At 41.3% G+C, this 26,344-nt stretch overlaps 1 protein-coding gene across 1 annotated transcript; it reads left to right on the forward strand.

Annotated features, from left to right (window-relative positions):
* The first annotated feature begins 523 nt into the window (after window positions 1–523).
* LOC128659726 (oocyte zinc finger protein XlCOF6-like) lies at window positions 524–25,962 on the forward strand. The gene is made up of 2 exons (XM_053713306.1): window positions 524–640; window positions 21,274–25,962. The coding sequence occupies exon 2, from the start codon at window positions 21,501–21,503 to the stop codon at window positions 23,382–23,384; it is 1,884 nt and encodes a 627-aa protein (XP_053569281.1). The 5' UTR covers window positions 524–640; window positions 21,274–21,500; the 3' UTR covers window positions 23,385–25,962.
* Window positions 25,963–26,344: the final 382 nt, after the last annotated feature.

Below are 26,344 nucleotides of genomic sequence, written 5' to 3' on the forward strand. Positions count from 1 at the left end.
TAATAACCTAAACAGCTGATCTGTATCACATGCAATGTAATTATAACACTCACAGAGCTAACTGTACTAAATGCTTGTGCTGAATCAATAGCACATATGTAATAACCTAAACAGCTGATCTGTATCACATGCAATGTAATTATAACACCCACAGCGCTAACTGTACTAAATGCTTGTGCTGAATCAATAGCAAATATGTAATAACCTAAACAGCTGATCTGTATCACATGCAATGTAATTATAACACCCACAGTGCTAACTGTACTAAATGCTTGTGCTGAATCAATAGCACATATGTAATAACCTAATCAGCTGATCTGTATCACATGCAATGTAATTATAACACCCACAGGGCTAACTGTACTAAATGCTTGTGCTGAATCAATAGCACATATGTAATAACCTAATCAGCTGATCTGTATCACATGAATTGTTATGTGTGCCTTTAATTATACCATACGTACAGCTAATCAGAACCATTATTTATTATTATCTGTCTAAACCATTTAATATACTTTTTACAGACACGGCCAGAGCACTGAGAGATATCCGGTATTGATGTAACTGGAGTGAATAAGGGAACCTTCTTCCTGAGCACAGACATTGGAGCCTGTTATCAGCATGAACTCATATGTGTTAGGTGAGTAAAATAGATATTCCATACCCCCCAACTGTCCCGATTTCCGTGGGACAGTACCGACTATAGGGGTCTGTCCCACTGTCCCAGGTTGCTAGCCATCTGTCCCCATGCATTTAAATTCTATTAGATACCTGTTAGATTCCCTGTGGAAAAGGAATGGTGTGTGGGTTAAGCAGCAGTAACAAGGCTGTATACCCTCTGACCTCAGGTAATGGTGACCTCTAACCCCTGGTAGTGATGACGTCTAACCCCTGGTGATAATACTAGCATGCCTTCAGTTTTATACAATGAGCAGTGCTAACACCAGGGTAACGAACAGTGGCAGCCGCAGACTGCCAGCTAATGTGCTTGCCAACCCCAGGACCCCATACAATGATTTACAGATACCCATATATGATGTAGTGTGTGTGTCTATCTGTATCTATAAGGTGTGTGTGTATCTGCATGTATAAGTGTATGCTATGTAGTGTGTGTGTATCTGTATGTATAAGTGTATGCTATGTAGTGTGTGTGTGTAACTGTATGTGTAAGTGTATGCTATGTAATGTGTGTGTATCTGCATGTATAAGTGTATGCTATGTAGTGTGTGTGTATGTGCATGTGTAAGTGTATGCTATGTAGTGTGTGTATCTGCATGTATACATTTATGCTATGTAGTGTGTGTGTGTGTGTAACTGTATGTATAAATGTATGCTATGTAGTGTGTGTGTGTATCTGTATGTATAAGTGTGTGTGTGTATCTGCATGTATAAGTGTATGCTATGTAGTGTGTGTGTATCTGTATGTATAAGTGTGTGTATCTGCATGTATAAGTGTGTGTTTGTATCTGCATGTATAAGTGTATGCTATGTAGTGTGTGTGTATGTGCATGTATAAGTGTGTATCTGTATGTATAAGTGTATGCTATGTAGTGTGTGTGTATCTGTATGTATAAGTGTATGCTATGTAGTGTGTGTGTATCTGTATGTATAAGTATGCTATGTAGTGTGTGTGTGTATCTGCATGTATAAGTGTGTATCTGCATGTATAAGTGTATGCTATGTAGTGTGTGTGTATCTGTATGTATAAGTATGCTATGTAGTGTGTGTGTATCTGCATGTATAAGTGTTTATCTGTATGTATAAGTGTATGCTATGTAGTGTGTGTGTATCTGCATGTATAAGTGTATGCTATGTAGTGTGTGTGTATCTGTATGTATAAGTGTGTGTGTATCTGTATGTATAAGTGTATGCTATGTAGTGTGTGTGTATCTGCATGTATAAGTGTATGCTATGTAGTGTGTGTGTATCTGCATGTGTAAGTGTATGCTATGTAGTGTGTGTGTGTCTGCATGTGTAAGTGTATGCTATGTAGTGTGTGTGTATCTGCATGTATAAGTGTATGCTATGTAGTGTGTGTGTATGTGCATGTGTAAGTGTATACTATGTAGTGTGTGTGTATCTGCATATATAAGTGTATGCTATGTAGTGTGTGTGTGTATCTGCATGTATAAGTGTATGCTATGTAGTGTGTATGTATCTGCATGTATAAGTGTATGCTATGCAGTGTGTGTGTATCTGCATGTATAAGTGTATGCTATGTAGTGTGTGTGTGTATCTGCATGTATAAGTGTATGCTATGTAGTGTGTATGTATCTGCATGTATAAGTGTATGCTATGTAGTGTGTGTGTATCTGCATGTATAAGTGTATGCTATGTAGTGTGTGTGTATCTGCATGTATAAGTGTATGCTATGTAGTGTGTGTGTATCTGCATGTATAAGTGTATGCTATGTAGTGTGTGTGTATCTGCATGTATAAGTGTATGCTATGTAGTGTGTGTATCTGTATGTATAATTGTATGCTATGTAGTGTGTGTGTATCTGCCAGTATAATTGTATGCTATGTAGTGTGTGTGTATCTGTATGTATAAGTGTATGCTATGTAGTGTGTGTGTATCTGCATGTATAAATGTATGCTATGTAGTGTGTGTATCTGTATGTATAATTGTATGCTATGTAGTGTGTGTGTATCTGCATGTATAAGTGTATGCTTTGTAGTGTGTGTGTATCTGCATGTATAAATGTATGCTATGTAGTGTGTGTATCTGTATGTATAATTGTATGCTATGTAGTGTGTGTGTATCTGCATGTATAAGTGTATGCTTTGTAGTGTGTGTATATCTGCATGTGTAAATGTATGCTATGTAGTGTGTGTGTGTATCTGCATGTATAAGTGTATGCTATGTAGTGTGTGTGTATATGCATGTGTAAGTGTATGCTATGTAGTGTGTGTGTGTATCTGTATGTATAAATGTATGCTATGTAGTGTGTGTGTATCTGTATCTATAAAGTGTGTGTGTATCTCATGTATACATTTATGCTATGTAGTGTGTGTGTGTGTGTAACTGTATGTATAAATGTATGCTATGTAGTGTGTGTGTGTATCTGTATGTATAAGTGTGTGTGTGTGTATCTGCATGTGTAAGTGTATGCTATGTAGTGTGTGTGTATCTGCATGTATAAGTGTATGCTATGTAGTGTGTGTGTATCTGCATGTATAAATGTATGCTATTTAATGTGTGTGTATCTGCATGTATAAGTGTATGCTATGTAGTGTGTGTGTGTATCTGCATGTGTAAGTGTATACTATGTAGTGTGTGTATCTGCATGTATAAGTGTATGCTATGTAGTGTGTGTGTGTATCTGCATGTGTAAGTGTATACTATGTAGTGTGTGTATCTGCATGTATAAGTGTATGCTATGTAGTGTGTGTATCTGCATGTGTAAGTGTATGCTATGTAGTGTGTGTGTCTGCATCTATAAATGTAAGCTATGTAGTGTGTGTATCTGTATGTATAAGTGTGTATCTGCATGTATAAGTGTATGCTGTGTAGTGTGTGTGTGTATCTGCCTGTATAAATCTGATATGTAGTGTGTGTGTATCTGCATGTGTAAGTGTATGCTTTGTAGTGTGTGTGCGTATCTGCATATAAGTGTATGCTATGTAGTGTGTGTGTATCTGCATGTGTAAGTGTATGCTTTGTAGTGTGTGTGCGTATCTGCATATAAGTGTATGATATGTAGTGTGTGTGTATCTGCATGTATAAGTGTATGCTATGTAGTGTGTGTGTATCTGCATGTATAAGTGTATGCTATGTAGTGTTTGTGTATCTGCATGTATAAGTGTATGCTATGTAGTGTGTGTGTATCTGCATGTATAAGTGTATGCTTTGTAGTGTGTGTGCGTATCTGCATATATGTGTATGCTATGTAGTGTGTGTGTATCTGCATGTATAAGTGTATACTATGTAGTGTGTGTGTATCTGCATGTATAAGTGTATGCTATGTAGTGTGTGTGTATCTGCATGTATAAGTGTATGCTATGTAGTGTTTGTGTATCTGCATGTATAAGTGTATGCTATGTAGTGTGTGTGTATCTGCATGTATAAGTGTATGCTTTGTAGTGTGTGTGCGTATCTGCATATATGTGTATGCTATGTAGTGTGTGTGTATCTGCATGTATAAGTGTATGCTATGTAGTGTGTGTGTATCTGCATGTGTAAGTGTATACTATGTAGTGTGTGTGTATCTGTATGTATAAGTTTATGCTATGTAGTGTGTGTGTATCTGCATGTATAAATGTATGCTTTGTAGTGTGTGTGTGCGTATCTGCATGTGTAAGTGTATACTATGCAGTGTGTGTGTATCTGCATATATGTGTATGCTATGTAGTGTGTGTGTATCTGCATGTATAAGTGTATGCTATGTAGTGTGTGTGTATCTGCATGTATAAGTGTATACTATGTAGTGTGTGTGTATCTGCATGTATAAGTGTATGCTATGTAGTGTGTGTGTATCTGCATGTATAAGTGTATACTATGTAGTGTGTGTGTATCTGCATGTATAAGTGTATGCTATGTAGTGTGTGTGTATCTGCATGTATAAATGTATGCTTTGTAGTGTGTGTGTGCGTATCTGCATGTGTAAGTGTATACTATGCAGTGTGTGTGTATCTGCATATATGTGTATGCTATGTAGTGTGTTACTGTGCATTTTTGCTGACTTTAAAGGCCAGAATCTAGAATATTAATAGGGAATGCAGAGAGCAGTTTTAAAGAATCTATTATTAAATGCCCTGTTACGGTTGCCTCCAGGCTGGCTGGAAGTTGGACCGTAGAAAAGGATGCTCCTAGCGCTCACCAAAGAATCATCAGCACCATAGTCAGCAATCCCTGTAGTGATATTAGCTGAAGCTGTCCCCTACAAACATGAGTCAAAGCTGCAAGTTAGAGGGACAGAAAATAGGTCTGATGTGCTGGAGCACACAGCCTCCTTTTTATTGAGGTTACATGCAAACAGGACACTCTCAGGGGGAGGCATAAAATCCCCCATCACACATTTGATATTAGATAGAGAGACACTCCCTTTGACAGGCCACAACATTACTTCAGCAGATAACATTACACACAATAAAACAATGCAGTCCACCTTATCAATACTAGTCTGATTAGACAATGGGAAAGTTGATCACTAAACCTAATTAGAGCTAATCCCAGCAGACTTGTATTTAGAATAGGTTTCTTGAAGCTGAACAAAATTTAACTCTTAATGGCACACAATGAAACTGAACCAAGTGGGAGAAAGCCAGGGACAAGTCATTTCACAGGTCTGGGGACATAGTCTTAAAGGGGCATTGTTCATTAAAGTCACAATATGTCCCCAGATGGTTCTTAAAGGGCCACACACACCCAACAAAAGTCAATATGTCCTCAGGGGCACAATCTTCCAGGGGCCATAGTCATGAGGAAGGAGGCTGGCAAATAGGCTTCTCCAAAATCCAGGGAAGCAGGGCAATTTTTCATTTAAAGGGCCAGTTACAAACAGCAGTTTGTAACATATCTCCCCTTTTGGAGGGAGACTAACCAGGCACCTGACCTTCTGCCGGTCAGTGCCCAAGTTAGTCTCGCAACCCACCCACAAATAATCGCTAGCAGCAAAGTAGCCCCCCCACAATACGTAGTACTGGCCTGTAAGTTCCAGGTTGCAGGATGAAAGTGCAGCATCCTCGGCCTTCCTGGCGCAGCTGGGCAAATAGCTGATGGTACTTGGGGGGCAGAGGCCAGCGGCACTCTGCCCTGGTGCCAGCGCTTCTGCTGGGGTGAGGGGTTTGCAGGCCAGTCCTGTAACAAGGGGGTCTGTAGGGCAGAGGCCAGCAGCGCTCTGTTCTGATGCCAGCTCTTCTGCTGGGGGAATTGGGGCATAGTCCTGCCCGGTGGCAAAGGGAACGTGGGGGTCAGTGGGGGTTAACATCTCCACTGTTAACCCTGGGCCCAAGTTAGGAGTTAGCTGGGGAGGGGGAGATTGGCTTACCTCCTCCTCCTGATACTCCGGTGGCCGTTGGGAAGGGAGGTCGATGCTCTCCGCTTCCTGTGGAACATGCTGCGGCTGGGGAGAGAGACCGGTTGTCTCCTCTCCCTGGAAGGCACACTCCGGCTGGGGAGGGAGGTCGATGCTCTCCCCTCCCTGTAGCTGGGTCTGTCGCTGGGGATCTGGGCCGCCTGCCCAGCATCCCTGTAGGGCCGGTAGAGAGACTGCGGTCCCATCTCCACCTGCCTGCTGGGGGTCCTCCCAGGACCAGTCTATGAGGCCTGCTGCCTCTGGTATCTCTGGCTGGGGAAGGGGACTGGTTGTCTCTTCCCTCTGCACGGTATACTGCCGCTGGGGAGGGAGGTCGCTGCTCTCCTCTCCCTGTAACTCTGGCTGCCGCTGGGAAGGGAGGTCGTTGCTCTCCGCTCCCTGTGACTCACTTTCTCGCTGGAGACCAGGTGTCCAGACCCTCAAACTCCACAGTTGGCGCTCAAAGGCTCGTGCCGCTTTGTTCTCCGTATCCAATTCCCGGATGATGCGACTGACTACCTCCTGTGCAGGGTCTGGACCATATCGGACTAGCCGCCTCTTTACCTCTGGAACGAAATCCGCGCCCTCATAGCGACGGATCAGGTTGAGGTGCTCTTCACAGGGTTCTGAATAGTGTCTTGTCAGCTCCATGCTGCTGTAGGTAGGGACGCTGCGCAGTGGCTAGCGTTGCCCTCAATAACTCTCCTACGATACCAGTGCTGTTGTGGTGCTGCTCCTTGCGCTAGGACGCCAATCCCACCGCTGCCGCCAAATGTTACGGTTGCCTCCAGGCTGGCTGGAAGTTGGACCGTAGAAAAGGATGCTCCTAGCGCTCACCAAAGAATCATCAGCACCATAGTCAGCAATCCCTGTAGTGATATTAGCTGAAGCTGTCCCCTACAAACATGAGTCAAAGCTGCAAGTTAGAGGGACAGAAAATAGGTCTGATGTGCTGGAGCACACAGCCTCCTTTTTATTGAGGTTACATGCCAACAGGACACTCTCAGGGGGAGGCATAAAATCCCCCATCACACATTTGATATTAGATAGAGAGACACTCCCTTTGACAGGCCACAACATTTACTTCAGCAGATAACATTACACACAATAAAACAATGCAGTCCACCTTATCAATACTAGTCTGATTAGACAATGGGAAAGTTGATCACTAAACCTAATTAGAGCTAATCCCAGCAGACTTGTATTTAGAATAGGTTTCTTGAAGCTGAACAAAATTTAACTCTTAATGGCACACAATGAAACTGAACCAAGTGGGAGAAAGCCAGGGACAAGTCATTTCACAGGTCTGGGGACATAGTCTTAAAGGGGCATTGTTCATTAAAGTCACAATATGTCCCCAGATGGTTCTTAAAGGGCCACACACACCCAACAAAAGTCAATATGTCCTCAGGGGCACAATCTTCCAGGGGCCATAGTCATGAGGAAGGAGGCTGGCAAATAGGCTTCTCCAAAATCCAGGGAAGCAGGGCAATTTTTCATTTAAAGGGCCAGTTACAAACAGCAGTTTGTAACATGCCCAATTAAGATAAAAATATTTAGCGCTGTCTCTGCAAAGGCTAATTAAATACAGAGGTCACATGGCTATACTAGTGGTTTGAGCTTGTGTTTGATTTGCTGCCTAAGAGTATTAAAATATATGACTTTATTTAGAATTTTATTTATATTACTTTGGTCTTATGATTTTTTTTTTAAGCCCCGCCCCTGCTCCTGCCCACCACATTTTAATTTTTGCCGCAGGGGGGTCTCCCTCTTTTAAATTTTGAAATGTTGGGAGGCATGATATTATACTGACTTTATTTAATGGGAAAACAGAATAGATCACTCATTAAAGGGATACTGAACCCAATTTGTTTCTTTCTTGATTCAGATAGAGCATGAAATTTTAAGCAACTTTCTAATTTACTCCTATTATCAAATTTTCTTCATTCACTTGGTATCTTTATTTGAAATGCAAGAATGTAAGTTTAGATGCCGGCCCATTTTTGGTGAACAACCTGGGTTGTCCTTGCTGATTGGTGCATAAATTCATCCACCAATAAAAAAGTGCTATCCTGAGTTCTGAACCCCAAAAAAGCTTAGATGCCTTCTTTTTCAAATAAAGATAGCAAGAGAACGAAGAAAAATTGATAATAGGCGTAAATTAGAAAGTTGCTTAAAATTGCATGCTCTATCTGAATCACGAAAGAAAAAAAATTGGGTTCAGTGTCCCTTTAAACAAATATAAACTATTATATTTATATCTGAATCTTTAAGAACATTTGTGTCAGTGACGTTATAAAGAAGGAGCAACTCCTATAGGACTGAGGAGGAGGGTAAAAAATACTACTCCCCCCCTCTGTCCTTATAGACAGACCATGTCTAACAACTGCCTAACCTCACCCCCAGACCTGGTTCATTACTCAGAACAACTGCAACTCCACCTTCCCCTGCCCTGACCTCGCTCATGGAACACCAATAACTACACTTATGCCTATCTTGTTCCCATGTGTTTTACACCCACAACCCCCCCAGTGTTTCCCACCCCAGAACCACCACTGATTTGTGTGATTAATTTTACAGTGAGTATTATTAAACTAATAAAGTTTTTGGCTGTTTATATAAATCAAACAACCACACCCTCTCAAAACATTTCACACTGATTATTAGTTTGTGAGGATTAAGACATGTTCTTACCCAACTGGTTAAAGGGACACTAAACCCAAATTTCTTTTTTAAGACACGATGAGTCCACGGATCATCTTATTACTAATGGGATATTCACCTCCTGGTCAGCAGGAGGCGGCAAAGAGCACCACAGCAGAGCTGTTAAATAGCTCCTCCCTTCCCTCCCACTCCAGTCATTCTCTTTGCCTACGTTAGTGATAGGAGGTAGTAAAGTGAGTAGTGCAAGATTGTGCTGCTTTGTCCTAGGGTGTAGCCGTAGTCCATATAAGTCTCTTCGGTAGAGTTTTGGTGGCTTTAGAGCAATGGGAACTTGTGGGGCATAATTCTCACTGCGCCTCCCATGTATTTTTGCTACCCTGTATGCTTTAGTCTGAGGAAAAGATTACTCAGCATGCCTTTTTTCCACAGGTCAATGGGAGGGAGAGGACCTCTTAAGCCTGTGAGCTGCCTAGCTGAAGTGACGTGCAGTAATAGGAGGCAAGGGAGGCAGTGCCTCCCCTGTCCAATCAGAAAAATAAGTTTTTATTTATGATTAAAAAAATAAAAAAAAGTAGTGTAATTTTTTTTTTTACATTTTGTGACCACACACCCCCCCTTGCCGGCTCCACAGATGCAATACCATCCATTGCCATTGTCACCCATCCATGTTGCGCAATTAAGAGGCAGTGAGCTGCTCCGCTGCCCTCCATTAATTGCGCAACATGGATGCTGACTACTGTTTAGTGCTCACTATGAGCTAGCGCCACCCAGTGGTGTCTCACCGGGCCCATGCCTCTCTCCAATAGAGGCGGTTCTCTAAACCGCCTCTATGAGATGGAGGTGACCACAGCCAATCAGCATCAGTGCTGCTGAGGAGGCGTGCCGGCCGGGCTTGTTTGAAGCAGTGACGTGGGACGGCTGTTGGCAGGAACTAGTGAGCATGGGGAGCTGCAGCAAGAGAGTGCCTGCCGAGGGAGTCTGTCCCACATGGAACTTTGTGTCACTGTGACTGAGACCGGTGTCAGAGTAGACAGACCGGTAAATAATAATAGCTTATTTGAGTCATCAAGGTCTATTCCCCAATCCCCTCCCCCCCATGCTATACACACTCAGTCACTCGCATACCCTCCTGAGAGGGTATGCGAGTGACTGAGTGTGTATAGCATGGGGGGGAGGGGAGCAGTCAGCAGAGCAGTCACTCAGAAGAACGTACACTACACAGTGTCCACCGGCTGCAATATACTTTATTTCAGGATCATCTCTCCTCCTGGGCACTCTGTGTTATTAAGCAAGTTCTCACTGCAGCAGTAATACAGTATGGCTATTTTCTAAAGGGAAATGCTAATGATTCTGAATCTTCAGTCCCTTAGATCAGGAAAAAAATAACATCATGTCACGATCTCATCACATAGCCATACTGCTGCAGTGAGAACTTGCTTAACAACACAGAGTGCCCAGGAGGAGAGATGATCCTGAAATAAAGTATATTGCAGCCGGGGGACACACACTGTTGTGAGGTCAGTAGGGGGCTAGGGACCTCATGCAATTCCATATGCTGAGCTCAGCGCTTTCTCTTAACGGGGCTCTAACTTACACAAATAGCCTGCTGCCTTAGCACAATATAGTGATTTAGAACTGAGGGGAAATGCAGCCTACAACGGCAGCTGTTATATAACAAGTGGGAACGCTGCCTGATAAGAGAACAACTATAAATCAAATCCTTCCCTCAGTAGCGCTGCATTTACAACCCCTTCGTTCTCAGGGAAGAGCCCGTCATCCTCCTGCTGCTTAGTGCTATGTAAGGAATGTGCCCCCCTTCTTAGTTTGCTATGTAAGGATACTCTAACGCTAACCTGTGTTTTCTCATGGATTGTGGATCTCTACTTGAAAAGGTGCATGTATGTAATTAGGGAGTGCACTATTTTCTGTGTTATCAATTACTAGTTAACCTCTTTGATGCCTGGGGATTTTAATGAACACTGCTTATCAATGGAATGCAGTAGCTGTGGCACCTTGTAAATTAAAGGACCAGTCAACACTGTAGGTTTGCATAATCAACAAATGCAACATAACAAGACAATGCAATAGCACTTAGTCTGAACTTCAAATGAGTAGTAGATTTTTTTTTCTGACAATTTTAAAAGTTGTCTTTTTCCACTCCCCCTGTACCATGTGACAGCCATCAGCCAATCCCAAATGCATACATGTACCATGTGACAGCAACCAGCCATTCACAAATGCATACACACTTATTCTTGCACATGCTCAGTTGGAGCTGGTGACTCAAAAAGTTTAAATATAAAAAGACTGTGCACATTTTGTTAATGGAAGTAAATTAGAAAGTTGTTTAAAATTGCATGCTCTATCTGAATAATGAAAGTTTAATTTTGATTGAGTGTCCCTTTAAGAGCACTCTGCCTGCCTTTGTAAGCCTTCCCTACACATCTAGCTATTGTGTAGAATAGATCTCATATTACATTTCCACTGTCAGTTTGCATTGCAACACACACAGCACATCACTAATGCATGCAGTTGACATTGTGCCTGGGTCATTCCTGTCCTTTCTGGGGGAATAGAATGAATTTGCTGATTTGTAGCTCTGGTTCTTATTGGAAATAGGGGAAAATGTAAAGATATTACAGTGAAAATATCACTATGGCATATTGGCCACTGGTCACAGAAATATTGTCAGCACAGAAATGTAGCTGGCAACATTGCTGCTGATTATGGATTGCAAAACCTCTCTTAGCCTTTATCCCAAACCCTAAAAATAACCACATCTCTTATCTCTAACCCCAAATATTTATCTATTTCCAGGAGTTATGAGTACTGGATTTGCATATTTAGTAAGCGGCTCACAGGTGACAACCGTGCATGAACAGCCATATTCCTTATTTGTATTTACAAATTGCATTAAACTCTATGCTTTTTTTTAATAAATATAAATATTAAATATAAATAAGCACATGGCTTTTTATAAACACTGTGTGTGCATTTGTAAGCTTAGTATACAAGTCTGTTTAAGTCAGTGAGTCAAGTGAACTTAGTGAAGAGTGCTCAGTGGTACTAGTAGTGCTTCATTTTTTACTATATATTGAATTATTTCTGTTTTTATTTTTAAAACTCCCCTCCTTTATCTATCCCTGCATGAGGCAGAACACAACACTTAATATGTACAGTGTGTGTGTTGAGTCTGTGTGTGTGACTGTCTGTCTGTGTGGGTTTGGGGGGGTCTGTGTGTGTGGGTTTGTCTGTCTGTGTGTGGATGTGTTTGTGTGACTGTATGTCTGTGTGTTTGGGGGGTCTGTGTGTGTGGGTCTGCCTGTCTGTGTGTGTGGGTCTGTGTGTATGTGTGTGGATTTTTCTGTGTGTGTGGGTCTGTCCCTGTGTGTCCCCCTGTGTGTTTGTTTGGGTCTGTGTGTGCGCGTGTGTGTCTGTTTGGAAGGGGTCTGTGTTTGTGGGTCTGTCCCTGTGTGTGTCTTTGTGTGTGGGGGGGGGGTCTGTCTGAGTGTGTGTTTCTGTCTGCCTGTCTGTGTGTGTGGGGGTCTGTCTGTGTGTGTGCATCTGTTTGTGTGTGGGTCTGTGTGTGTGAGTCCAGTACTTGTGTTAGGTGCTATTTCCCATAATGCTCAGCCACCATTTCAGCTGGGAAATCTAGTTCCAAAACCTCTGGAGGGTCACAATTTGAGCCCTGTGCTGTAGGTGAACATAACTAACTTTTTTCAGGTGCAAAATATTTGTTGGTGCCAGTAATTTAGTGATATGTATATGTATGTGTGTATATATGTATATATATATATATATATATATATATACACACACACACACACACACACACATATATATATATATATATATATATATATATATATATATATATATATATATATATATATATATATAAATATATATGTGTGTGTGTGTGTGATTCTTGTGCGTATCATTGTCAGTGCCTCACTAGCCGCTGACGTCACCGCACATCACTGCCTAGCTGTCAGGCAGAAGTTAAGGTAAGTGCTACTTTATATATTTTCTGGGGGGAACCAGAAAGGAGTAAGCACACCATTATTGTTATTAAGTGCAATAGGAAGGCACTTATATTGGGACACTAAGGACTCTCCTAGTCTGGAGAGGTATTGGGACAGCATTTCTATGCAGGCACTGGGGCTGTGGACCATTTCTCTGGTGGGTTTCACTTTATTCAAGAATCCTTTGCTCAGAAATCATGTATTTATGTGCTAAAACGGAACTGAGTTTTTCCTCCTGATGTGATACGCCCACGATGGGTGGAGCTTCCGAGTTCGTGCCAATTCACTTGCGCATCGGGCAAGAAGTTACTCAGATCACATATTCTGAGGTGTTGCTTTGAAACGCATGGTCCGTGTAGAGCATGCGTTTCTAGCACCGGTTGGAAAATCTGTACTGTAGCGCTCCGGATTGAGGTTAATACTGCAATGCAACGGATGAGAATTGGCTACTGCAGCGCTGAGCGGAAACATAGGCACCCGTTTTTCGGTCAAGTAGGAGCACCTCGGCACGGTTGCTGGGGTTCAGAGGTGTTTTTTCTTCTTTTGGCATATTTTGGTAGCAAAATTAACTTGAAAAAGAGTAAAACACAGAGGCGCCAACATGGCCTAATATCGCCAGGGAAATGAAACACAGCAACACAGATGAGTAGGATACTCACAAACAAAAAGCACCCAGCTGGTGCATGTGTAGCAGACTGAAACTTTTGCAGTGGTCCAGCTCACTGTGTCCTTGGCACAAAAGCAGTTGGAAATCCTCAGAAGGTCCAGATATCAGATGCAGTTGATGCAGAAAAAGTTTTCAATTCAATTGTTTGGGATCATCTGTTTCGAAGCCTTGCAATATTGTCCGGATAAACGCAGCCTGCCTTGATGTCTCCAATGCCGTGTATGGAATAACTTGCTCAAGTATGGGAGCGCTGTCTATTCCAGACTTTGAGGTTTTGCTTTCCAGGGAAAATCTTCAATCAGCAGAACTTCAATGAAGATCTGTTTATCTTGCTATGCAGTTTTCCCTTATGCCAGGACCGGCTTTTTCCAAAACACACTGAACTTTACAGGCCTTAAAGTAAACAAGTGGTCACTTTGAAATTAAAGAAACAGTAACGTCTTTTGGGTTTAACATTTTTATCATATAAAAAAGTCAATTGTGAATAAGTATAGACCAAGGGGCCTTACAAAATGTTTCTTGCTCTTTGTGTTTTCAAGCTAATGTGGAACCACCAATCCCTTTCTGTCCCACATGTATTGAGAGGACTTTAAATTATAGGGAAAAGATTTTTTTCTGAGCAAACTTTTTAAAAAATGGATGCTGCCCAAGGGTCTAATGACGAGGGTCAAGTTATGCCGCAGCTTTCTCCCCAAGCAAGGGTTAAATCTGGTCCATACTTGGGTGCAATACCATATAGCCCATAGATACCTTCCCTAGCAAAATTGGCCATTTTCATTAACGTTTAGGCACTTTTGCAGTTTTTGTGTACATTTTATTTTCTTAAAGGTACAGTAACGGCTTTTCAAAAATAGTTTTTTCTCAAACAATAAAGGTTTTCCAAGACTTGTACTGTGCTTATTAGTCTGTTCAACATGTCTGACATTGAAGAAAGTCAGTGCTCCATGTGTTTAGAGGTTGTTGTGGAACCCCCCCTTACATTGTGTCCTACTTGTACCGACAGGGCCCTACACTGTAAAGATCATATCTTAGGTATTGATAGTGTGTCTAAAGATGATTCTCAGTCTGAAGAGAACCATGACATGCCACCTAATGATCTCAAGTGTCTCAACCCATTACTCCTGCACAAGAGTCGCCAAGTACTTCTAGTGCGTCTACTTCTTTTACTCTACAGGATATGGCGGCAGTAATGTCTAACACCTTTACAGAGGTGCTGTCTAAAGTGCCAGGTTTGCAAGGTAAACGCAGTAGGTCAGGTTTAGAGACAAATGCTGAACCTTCTGATGCCTTAGTGCCTATTTCCGATGCCCCTTCACTATGCTCTGATGTGGGGGTTAGGGATTTTATGTCTGAGGGAGAATGTTCAGAATCAGGGAACCCAATTCCTCATATTGACTCGGACACTCCGTCCTTTAAATTTAAATTAGAACACCTCCGCCTGTTGCTCAGGGAGGTTTTGGCAACTCTAGACGATTGCGATCCTATCACAATTCCCCAAGAAAAATTGTGCAAGATGGATAAATATTTAGAAGTGCCTTCTTACACGGACGTATTTCCAGTTCCTAAGAGGATTGCGGAAATTGTTAAGAGGGAATGGGATAGACCAGGTATACCGTTTCCCCCCCCTAATTTTAAGAAAATGTTTCCAATATCTGATACCATGCGGGACTCCTGGCAACTTGTCCCTAAGGTAGAAGGAGCTATTTCCACGCCAGCAAAGCGTACAACAATTCCCATTGAGGACAGTTGTGCTTTCAAAGACCCCATGGATAAAAAATTAGAGGGTCTTCTAAAGAAATTGTTTGTCCAACAAGGTTTTCTCCTACAGCCGACGGCCTGCATTGCTCCAGTAACTACGGCAGCGGCTTTTTGGTTTGACGCCCTGGAGGAGTCTCTGAAAGTAGAGACCCCCTTAGAGGAAATTCTGGACAGAATTAAGGCCCTTAAGTTGGCTAACTCTTTTATTACCGACGCTGCTTTTCAGATTGCAAAATTAGCAGTGAAAAATGCAGGTTTTGCCATTCTAGCACGCAGAGCGTTATGGCTAAAGTCTTGGTCTGCTGACGTATCGTCTAAATGTAAACTTTTATCTATTCCCTTCAAGGGTAAGACCCTATTTGGGCCTGAACTGAAGGAAATAATTTCTGACATTACTGGAGGTAAGGGACATGCCCTGCCTCAGGACAAATCCCTTAAGACGAGGGGTAGACAAAATAATTTTCTCTCCTTTCGAAACTTTAGAGGTGTTTCCTCAACGCCCGGTTCCTCTGCTAGGCAGGAAGGGAACTTTACTCAATCCAAGTCGATCTGGAGACCTAACCAGGCCTGGAATAAAGGTAAACAAAACAAGAAGCCCACTGCTGCTACCTAGACAGCATGAAGGGGCAGCCCCCGATCCGGGACCGGATCTAGTAGGGGGCAGACTCTCTTTCTTTGCTCAGGCTTGGGCAAGGGTCGTACAGGATCCCTGGGCATTAGAAATTGTGACCCAGGGATACCAGCTGGAATTCAAGGATTGTCTACCCAGGGGAAGATTTCATCTTTCTCGCTTGTCTGTAGACCAGACAAAAAGAGAGGTGTTCTTACGCTGTGTAGAAGACCTCTACACCATGGGTGTAATTTGCCCAGTTCCAAAACTGGAACAGGGGCAGGATTTATTCAAATCTCTTCATGGTTCCCAAAAAAGAGGGAACCTTCAGACCAATTTTAGATCTCAAGTTTCTAAACCAGTTTCTCAGAGTCCCATCGTTCAAGATGGAGACCATTCGTAACGATATTGCCAATGATCCAGGAGGATCAATACATGACCACTGTATATCTGAAGGACGCGTACCTTCGCATTCCTATTCACAAGGGTCATCATCAGTTCCTGAGGTTCACCTTCCAGGACAAGCATTATCAGTTTGTGGCTCTTCCCTTCGGGTTGGCCACGGCTCCCAAGATCTTCACAAAGGTTCTAGGGTCCCTTCTGGCGGTTCTCAGACAGTGAGGTATAGCAGTGGCGCCCTATCTGGACGATATCTTGATCCAGGCGTCAACCTATCTTCTGTCCAAATCTCACACGGACATCGTGTTGTCTTTTCTAAGAACTCACAGTTGGAAAGTGAACGTGGAAAAGAGTTCACTAGTCCCTCTAACAAGAGTTCCATTCCTGAGTACTCTACTAGATTCAGTAAACATGAAAATATTTCTGACGGAGGTCAGAAAATCAAAGATTCTAAATACTTGCCGAGTTCTGCAGTCCCTTCACCAGCCAACAGTGGCACAGTGTATGGAAGCTATCGGCCTAATGGTAGCGGCAATGGATATCGCGCTTTCATCTCAGACCACTACAACTGTGCATGCTCAGGCAGTAGAATGAGGATTATGCGAATTTGTCTCCTCCAATAAATCTGGACCAGGAGACCAGAGATTCTCTTCAGTGGTTGTTGTCTCAAGACCACCTGTCCCAGGGGATGTGCTTTTGCAGGCCATCTTGGGTTGTAGTAACGACGGACGCCACCCTGCTGGGCTGGGGTGCAGTCTGGAATTCCCTGAAGGCTCAGGGTGTGTGGACTCAGGCGGAGTCTCAACTACCGATCAATATTCTGGAACTGAGAGCGATATTCAACGCGCTTCAGGCGTGGCCTCAGTTGGCTGCAGCCAAATTCATAAGATTCCAGTCGGACAACATCACGACTGTGGCATATATCAATCATCAGGGGGGAACAAGGAGTTCTCTAGTGATGATAGAAGTATAGAAAATAATCCGATGGGCAGAGTCTCACTCTTGCCATCTCTCTGCGATCTACATCCCAGGAGTAGAGAACTGGGAAGTATATTTCCTAAGTCGTCAGACTTTTCATCCAGGGGAGTGGGAACTCCACCCGGAGGTGTTTGCTGCTTTGATTCATCAATGGGGCACACCGGAATTGGATCTGATGGCATCTCGACAGAATGCCAAACTTCCTCTTTACGGGTCCAGATCAAGGGACCCCAAGGAGGCACTGATAGATGCTCTAGCAGTACCTTGGTCGTTCAACCTGGCTATGTGTTTCCACCTTTTCCTCTCCTGCCACCTGTGATTGCAAGAATCAAACAGGAGAGGGCTTCAGTGATTCTAATAGCTCCTGCATGGCCACGCAGGACCTGGTATGCGGATCTAGTGGACATGTCGTCTCTACCTCCGTGGAAACTACCATTGAGGAAGGATCTTCTCATCCAAGGTCCGTTCCTACATCCAAATCTAACTTCTTTGCAACTGACTGCCTGGAGATTGAACGTTTGATTTTATCAAGGCGAGGATTCTCTGAGTCGGTCATTGATACTCTGATTCAGGCTCGCAAGCCTGTCACTAGGAAGATTTACCATCAGATATGGAGTAAATATCTTTATTGGTGCGAATCCAGAGGTTACTCATGGAGTAAAGTTTGGATTCCTAGTATTCTGCCCTTTCTCCAAGAAGGATTGGAGAAAGGTCTTTCAGCTAGTTCCTTAAAGGGACAGATTTCTGCTTTGTCAATTTGCTTCATAAGCGTCTGGCAGATGTTCCAGACGTTCAGGCTTTTTGTCATGCTTTAATCAGAATCAAGCCTGTGTTTAGACCTATTGCTCCGCCATGGAGCTTGAATTTAGTTCTCAATTTTCTTCAAGGGGTTCCGTTTGAACCCATGCATTCCTTAGATGTTAAACTGTTATCTTGGAAAGTTTTGTTTCTTGTTGCTATCTCTTCTACTCAAAGAGTTTCTGAGCTTTCTGCGTTACAATGTGATTCACCTTATCTTATATTCCATTCAAATAAGGTGGTTTTGCGTACTAAGCCTGGTTTCCTTCCAAAGGTTTGTTCAAATAAGAATATTAATCAAGAAATTGTGGTTCCTTCCTTGTGTCCTAATCCTTCCTCTAAGAAGGAACGTCTGTTGCATAATCTGGACGTGGTCAGTGCTTTAAAATTTTATTTGCAAGCAACTAAAGAATTCCGTCAAACATCTTCTCTCTTTGTTGTTTACTCTGGTAGACGGAGAGGTCAAAAGGCTACGGCGACCTCTCTTTCATTTTGGCTCAAAAACATTATCCATATGGCTTATGAGACTGCTGGACAGCAGCCTCCTGAAAGGATTACGGCCCATTCCATCAGGGCTGTGGCTTCCACTTGGGCTTTCAAGAACGATGCTTCTGTTGAACAGATTTGTAAGGCAGTGACTTGGTCTTGCCTTCATACTTTTTCCAAATTTTACAAATTTGATACTTTTGCTTCTTCTGAGGCTATTTTTTGGAGAAAGGTTCTTCAAGCAGTGGTGCCTTCTGTTTAGGTTCCTGTCTTGTCCCTCCCTTTCATCCGTGTCCTAATGCTTTGGTATTGGTATCCCACAAGTAAGGATAAAACCCGTGGACTCGGTACATCTTGTAAAAGAAAAGGAAATTTATGCTTACCTGATAAATGTATTTCTTTTACGATGTTCCAAGTCCACGGCCCACCCTGTCACTGAGACAGGATTTAAAATTTTTCTAAACGTCAGTCACCTCTGCACCTTTTTAGTTTTTCCCTTTCTCTTCCTATGCCTGCGGTCGAATGACTGGGGGGAGGAGTTAAGGGATGAGCTATATTGCAGCTCTGCTGTGGTGCTCTTTGCCACTTCCTGTTAACAGGAGGTTAATATCCCACAAGTAAGGATGAAACCCATGGACTCGGTACATCGTAAAATAAATAAATTTATCAGGTAAGCATAAATTTCCTTTTTATCCAAGCGGGGGTTTTCTGATTCGGTCATAGAGACCATGATTCAGGCTCGTAAGCCTGTAACTAAAAGGATTTACCATAAGATTTGGCGTAAATATCTCTATTGGTGTGAATCCAAGGGCTACTCATGGAGTAGAGGAGTTAGGATTCCTAGAATTTTGTCTTTTCTCCAAGAGGGTTTGGAGAAGGGTTTATCGACGAGTTCCCTAAAGGGTCAAATCTCGGCCTTATCTATGTTGTTACACAAACGTCTGGCGGATGTCCCAGATATACAATTATTTTGTCAGGCCTTGGTCAGGATAAGGCCTGTGTTCAAACCAGTTACTCCTCCTCAAGAGTCTTAATTTAGTTCTCAAAGTTTTACAAGGGGCTCCGTTTGAGCCTATGCATTCCTTAGATATTAAGTTGTTATCTTGGAAAGTTTTATTTCTTCTTGCTATTTCTTCTGCTTGAAGAGCATCAGAGCTCTCGGCATTGCAGTATGAGTCTCCTTACCTTATTTTCCATTCAGACAAGGTGGTTTTACGTACAAAATTAGGATTTCTTCCTAAGGTTGTTACTGATCGGAGCATTAATCAGGAGATTGTTGTTCCTTCTCTGTGTCCTAATCCTTCTTCTCAGAAGAAACGACTTCTGCACAATTTGGATGTGGTCCGTGCTTTAAAGATTTACCTGCAGGTGACTAAGGACTTTCGTCAGTCTTCTTCTTTGTTTGTGATTTTCTCAGGAAAACGTAAGGGACAAAAAGCTACGGCTGCTTCTCTTTCTTTTTGGCTGAAGAGTATCATACCTTTTGCATATGTGACTGCTGGACAGCAGCCTCCCGAGAAGGTTACGGCTCATTCCACGAGGGCTGTTGCTTCCTCATGGGCATTCAAAAATGAAGCTTCTGTGGAACAGATTTGCAAGGCTGCAACTTGGTCCTCTCTGCACACTTTTTAAAAATTCTACAAATTTGACACGTTTGCCTCGACTGAGGCCGCTTTTGGGAGAAAGGTTTTTCAAGCAGTGGTGCCTTCCGTTTAGGTGCCCTGTCTTGTCCCTCCTGTATCATCTGTGTATTCTAGCTTGGGTATTGGATCCCATTAGTAATTAAGAGGATCCGTGGACTCATTGTGTCTTAAAAAAGAAAAGAAAATTTATGCTTACCTGATAAATGTATTTCTTTTTTGACACGATGAGTCCACGGCCCGCCCTGTTCTTGTAAGACAGGTTGTTGGTTATTATAAACTTCAGACACCTCTGTACCTTGGCTTTTCCTTTCCTTAACTTCGGTCGAAAGACTGGAGTGGGAGGGAGGGGAGGAGCTATTTAACAGCTCTGCTGTGGTGCTTTTTGCCACCTCCTGCTGACCAGGAGGTGAATATCCCTTTAGTAATTAAGATGATCCGTGGACTCATCGTGTCAAAAAAAAATACATTTATCAGGTAAGCATAAATTTTCTTTTTTTCTTTCATGATTCAGATAGAGCATGCAATTTTTCTAATTTACTCCTATTATCAATTTTTCTTTGTTCTCTTGCTATCTTTATTTAAAAAGCAGGAATGTTATGCATAGGAGCTGGCCCATTTTTTTGAGAAACTAGGTTATGCTTGCTTATTGGTGGATAAATGTAAGCCTCCAATAAGCAAGTGCTATCCATGGTGCTGAACCTAAAATGGTCTAGCTGCTAAGATTTAAAATAGCTGCTTTTAAAATAAAGATAGCAAGAAAACGAAGAAAAATTGATAATAGGAGTAAACTAGAAGTTGCTTAAAATTGCATGCTCTATCTGAATCGTGAAAGAAAAAATTTGGGTTCAGTGTCCCTTTAAGCATGAGCCGGACAGGGCTGTATGTGCATTTGCTTGTGCAATGTTAAATGAGGATGGTGGATGCCACCTCTCCTGCTTAGAATACAGATTTACTTGTTCCCTGGCTGAGAACATTTTTCACACGCACCTGGTTTAATGCGGCCCTATAACTTGTTTTTATCAGTAATCGGTAATTTATTTTACTGTGATGTAGTAATGTTTACATTCTGTCTCATGCTTTTTTAATTTGTGATTTACAGGTAAATAAATTTAAAAATAAAAAACGGAAGACATTTTTTAGTATACAAAAATGTTTTTTATTGAGATGAATTATATTATAATGAATAAACATTCTTATTTTTCTTTATTCCATTTCTTTTTATGTAGACAAACACATCAATAGTTCATATTCATCCTTCACTACAGGAAGCATCAGAATGATACCACAAACTCCAAAAGTCTTAGACACCAATGACTATTCATAAATATTGGGGACATCACAGCAGATATTTAAAGAAGATGGTGAATTGGAAGGAATAAGGCAGCAATCATTATGTACAGAGAGTAATTTAGTCATCAAACAAGTGGACAACATTAATGCCTTATCTAGTGAAATGATTATCCCAGAAGATAAACCACACACATTTACAGAGTTTTCAAAACATATTAAAGAAAGGAAAAGTCTACAGTCTAACCAAATGATTCATACAAAGGAGCAACCTTTCAAATGTACAGAATGTGAGAAAAGCTTTAGATGTAAGTCTAATCTACTAGAACACCACAAAATTCACACAGGTGAGAAACCACACACATATACTGAGTGTGGTAAATGTTTTACACAAATGAATCATCTGAAAACTCATAAAAAGTTTCACACAGGAGAAAAGCCGTTCACATATACTGAGTGCGGTAAATGTTTTACACAGATTAATCATCTGAAAACTCATAAAAAGTTTCACACAGGAGAAAAGCCGTTCACATGTACAGAGTGTGGAAAAAGTTTTACACTAAAGAGTCATCTGAAAACTCATACAATGAGTCACACAGGAGAAAAGCCGTTCACATGTACAGAGTGTGGAAAAAGTTTTACACTAAAGAGTCATCTGAAAACTCATACAATGAGTCACACAGGAGAAAAGCCTTTCACATGTACAGAGTGTGGAAAAAGTTTTACACGAATGGATCTTCTGAAAACTCATGAAAGGAGTCACACAGGAGAAAAACCTTTCACATGCACAAAGTGTGGGAAATGTTTTACACAAAAGAGTAGTCTGAAAACTCATGAAAGGAGTCACACAGGAGAAAAGCCGTTCACGTGTACAGAGTGTGGAAAAAGTTTTACACTAAAGAGTCATCTGAAAACTCATACAATGAGTCACACAGGAGAAAAGCCTTTCACATGTACAGAGTGTGGAAAAAGTTTTCCACAAATGGATCATTTGAAAACTCATGAAAGGAGTCACACAGGAGAAATGCCTTTCACGTGTACAGAGTGTGGAAAAAGTTTCACAGAAAAGAGTTATCTGAAAGCTCATGAAAGGAGTCACACAGGAGAAAAGCCGTTCACGTGTACAGAGTGTGGAAAAAGTTTCACAGAAAAGAGTTATCTGAAAGCTCATGAAAGGATTCACACAGGAGAAAAGCCTTTCACTTGTACAGAGTGTGGAAAATGTTTTACACTAAAGAGTAATCTGAAAACTCATGAAAGGAGTCACACAGGGGAAAAGCCTTTCACATGTACAGAGTGTGGAAAATGTTTTACACGAATAGATCGTCTGAAAAGTCATGAAATGATTCACACAGGGGAAAAGCCGTTCACATGTACAGAGTGTGGGAAATGTTTTACACGAATGGATTGTCTGAAAACTCATGAAAGGATTCACACAGGGAAAAAGCCGTTCACATGTACAGAGTGTGGAAAAAGATTTACACTAAAGAGTCATCTGAAAACTCATGAAAGGATTCACACAGGAGCAAAGCCTTTCACATGTACAGAGTGTGGAAAAAGATTTACACTAAAGAGTCATCTGAAAACTCATACAATGAGTCACACAGGAGAAAAGCCTTTCACATGTACAGAGTGTGGAAAAAGGTTTACAGAAAAGTATGATCTGAAAACTCATGAAAGGATTCACACAGGAGAAAAACCTTTCACATGTACAGTGTGTGGAAAAGGTTTTACAGTAAAGAGAAGTCTGAAAATTCATGAAAGGAGTCACACAGAAGAAAATCCTTTCACATGTACAGAGTGTGGGAAAAGTTTTATACATAAGAGTCATCTGAATAGACATGAAAGGAGTCACACAGGGGAAAAGCCGTTCACATGTACAGAGTGTGGAAAAGGTTTTACACAAATAAGTAATCTAAAAACTCATGAAAGGAGTCACACAGGAGAAAAGCCGTTCACATGTACAGAGGGGGGAAAAAGTTTTACACAAATAAGTAATCTGAAAATTCATGAAAGGAGTCACAAGGGAAGAAACCTTTCACATGCTTAGAAAGTGGAAAACATGTTTTTTTATTAAAGTCAGGTATCACAAAATGCCAAATATTTACACACAAATAAACTTTATATAGACAGTGTACAAACCTCTTTACAATTATCCTAAAGAGGGCAAAAATCCCAGTTACAAAATCTCCATATTGGAAGAGCTCTCTTGCTGTCCTTTGTTCCTCTATATATGTGCACCTCAGTTTCTCTCATATCAATGTGATAGAATCCAAACACCACACAGGATTATACAACTTTGTCCTCATACTGACCAGTTACACAACCATTCACCACCAAAGCACCCCCAGTGTTGTTTATTAATATGCCAGTGTTAGGCGTTGTACGTTTTGTTTTACACAGGGGAGGAAATAATTACATTTACAGAATAAAGAGTCTTTATATGAATAGAGTGTTAGAGAATTATATAAACAAGATCATCAGTCTCAAATGATTGACATCTGGGAGATATATTTAATGTGCACATCATGTGGATAAACCTTTTCTTATAGCAATAGATACTTAGCATTGTACATGTCTGAGTGCTAAATGATCTCGTTATGGCAAAAGACAAAGGTGATTACTCCATTCTAATCTTCCTGGATCTCTCAGCTGCATTTGACACCATTGACCATAGGATTCTAATAGAGCACTTGCAGTACATCTGTGGTCTAGGAGGCACAGTCCTTAACTGGTTTAAATCTTTTCTCGCTGATAGATCACAGAGAGTAATATCAGGATCAAGCTCATCAGCACCAACAGAACTGGCCTGCAGAGTTCCACAAGGATCTATCCTGTCTCCCATGCTATTCGCAATTTACTTACTACCACTGAGGGACATCATTAACCGAAATGGCCTAAGGTATCATTGTTACGCTGATGACACACAACTCTACTTCTCCTTTGCTCCAGATACTACAGACCCAGCATGCCGCATAAACAATTGCTTAACAGACCTCATAGAATGGATGAATGCTAGCTGTCTCAAAGTGTACCCGGACAAAACAGAGTTACTTTTGGTGAGGGGACCCCGGGCATTACAATTATCCCACGATCACCCAACTGGCCTGGAGCTTGGAGGCTCTAAACTCGTTAGTTCAGCAAAGGTACAAAACCTCTGAGTGCTGATTGACGCTGGACTATCTTTTAAACAGCAGATTTCCTCTGTAATAAAATCTGCATACTTTCATCTGAAAAACATAGCCAGGATACAACACTTAATTCCACCGGATGATATACCAACATTAATCCATGCATTTGTATCCTCTAGGCTAGGTTACTGCAATGCACTTTACTTGGGCCTCCCAAAAAAAGAACTCCATCGCCTTCAGACGGTACAAAACGCAGCAGCCAGACTACTGACCAATCAAACTCGCTCCTGCCACATAACACCTGTTCTCCACTCCCTGCATTGGCTTCCAATTAATTGGCGAACATATTTTAAAACTGGCCTTCTGACCTTTAAAGCCTTAAACAACCAAGACCCACAGTACCTGAAAGAGCTCCTGACACCCTACATCCCATCCCGTTCACTTAGGTCAGCCAACACATCCCTCCTCTCAGTGCCAAGAATAAGGACAAACTCAGGCTCCAGAGCATTCGGCCACGCTGCCCCTACTTTCTGGAACTCTTTACCGTGCACAATCAGAGAGGCACCGTCCTTACAGACTTTTTAAAAAAAAGCTAAAGACCCACCTCTTCCATCAGGCATTCAGTCCGCTTATCTGACCTTCAGAAACTCCTAACTTTTATGTCTTATGTTGGTATATTTGTAAAGCGCTTTGAGTCTCACAGGGAGAAAAGCGCTATATAAATCGCAAATTATTATTATATTATTATAATGTTATATACCAGAGGAATTACTGAGGGGGAACTGATTTTATTTAATTAGACACAATATCAGTAACTGGTACATTTGTGATAATAATCAGTTTAATTTAAATGGCTACTTTAACCTACATGTATACTGGGTATGTAATATGTGTGTCATGTGATCATAATCAGTTTAAATGGCTACTATAACCTACATGTATACTGGGTATGTAATATGTATGTCATGTGATCATAATCAGTTTAATTTAAATGGCTACTATAACCTACATGTATACTGGGTATGTAATATGTGTGTCATGTGATCATAATCAGTTTAATTTAAATGGCTACTATAACCTACATGTATACTGGGTATGTAATATGTGTGTCATGTGATCATAATCAGTTTAATTTAAATGGCTACTATAACCTACATGTATACTGGGTATGTAATATGTGTGTCATGTGATCATAATCAGTTTAATTTAAATGGCTACTATAACCTACATGTATACTGGGTATGTAATATGTGTGTCATGTTCTGTAACTTGATATTATGTCTGTTAGATGTTTTCATGTTAGTTAGAAGCCACAAGAACTGATAATAGCACATACTGTATATATAAAGGGAACATTATGTGATAAATCCCTTTGTATCAAGAGCACAAGTGTTAGGTATATTTATACCATTGTGTGCATATATCATGTAATGCTGCTGTTTACTATATAATGATATACAATGTTTTTTCATGCAAATAAAAAGTGATTGTAATCCAGACCAGTATTTGTGTTTTTTGTATAATTAAAAACTAAATATCACAGAATAAAAAGGAAAACATCATCAAAGACAGAAACCAAATCTGACAGTGAAAGTTAAACGCTGATAAATCAGATAGAGCAGCGATTTTACCCACCTTTCCAATTTACTTCTATAATCTAATTTGCTTTGTTCTTTTGGTATCCTTTGTTATAGAGTAAACATAGGAGGCTGATATTATATGAGATTAGGGGCGTGCACATGTATTTAGCACTCTGTGCAGCAGTGTTTGTAACTATGTATAACACTGCTATAAAAGTTCTTGCAAACTTTGCTGTCTGAAGATACGTGCACGCTCCTGAGTTCCCCTAGGATTACTCTTTAACAAACATACTAAGAGA

The sequence above is a fragment of the Bombina bombina genome, chromosome 5 (genome assembly GCF_027579735.1).
Source record: "Bombina bombina isolate aBomBom1 chromosome 5, aBomBom1.pri, whole genome shotgun sequence".
Taxonomy (NCBI): domain Eukaryota; kingdom Metazoa; phylum Chordata; class Amphibia; order Anura; family Bombinatoridae; genus Bombina; species Bombina bombina.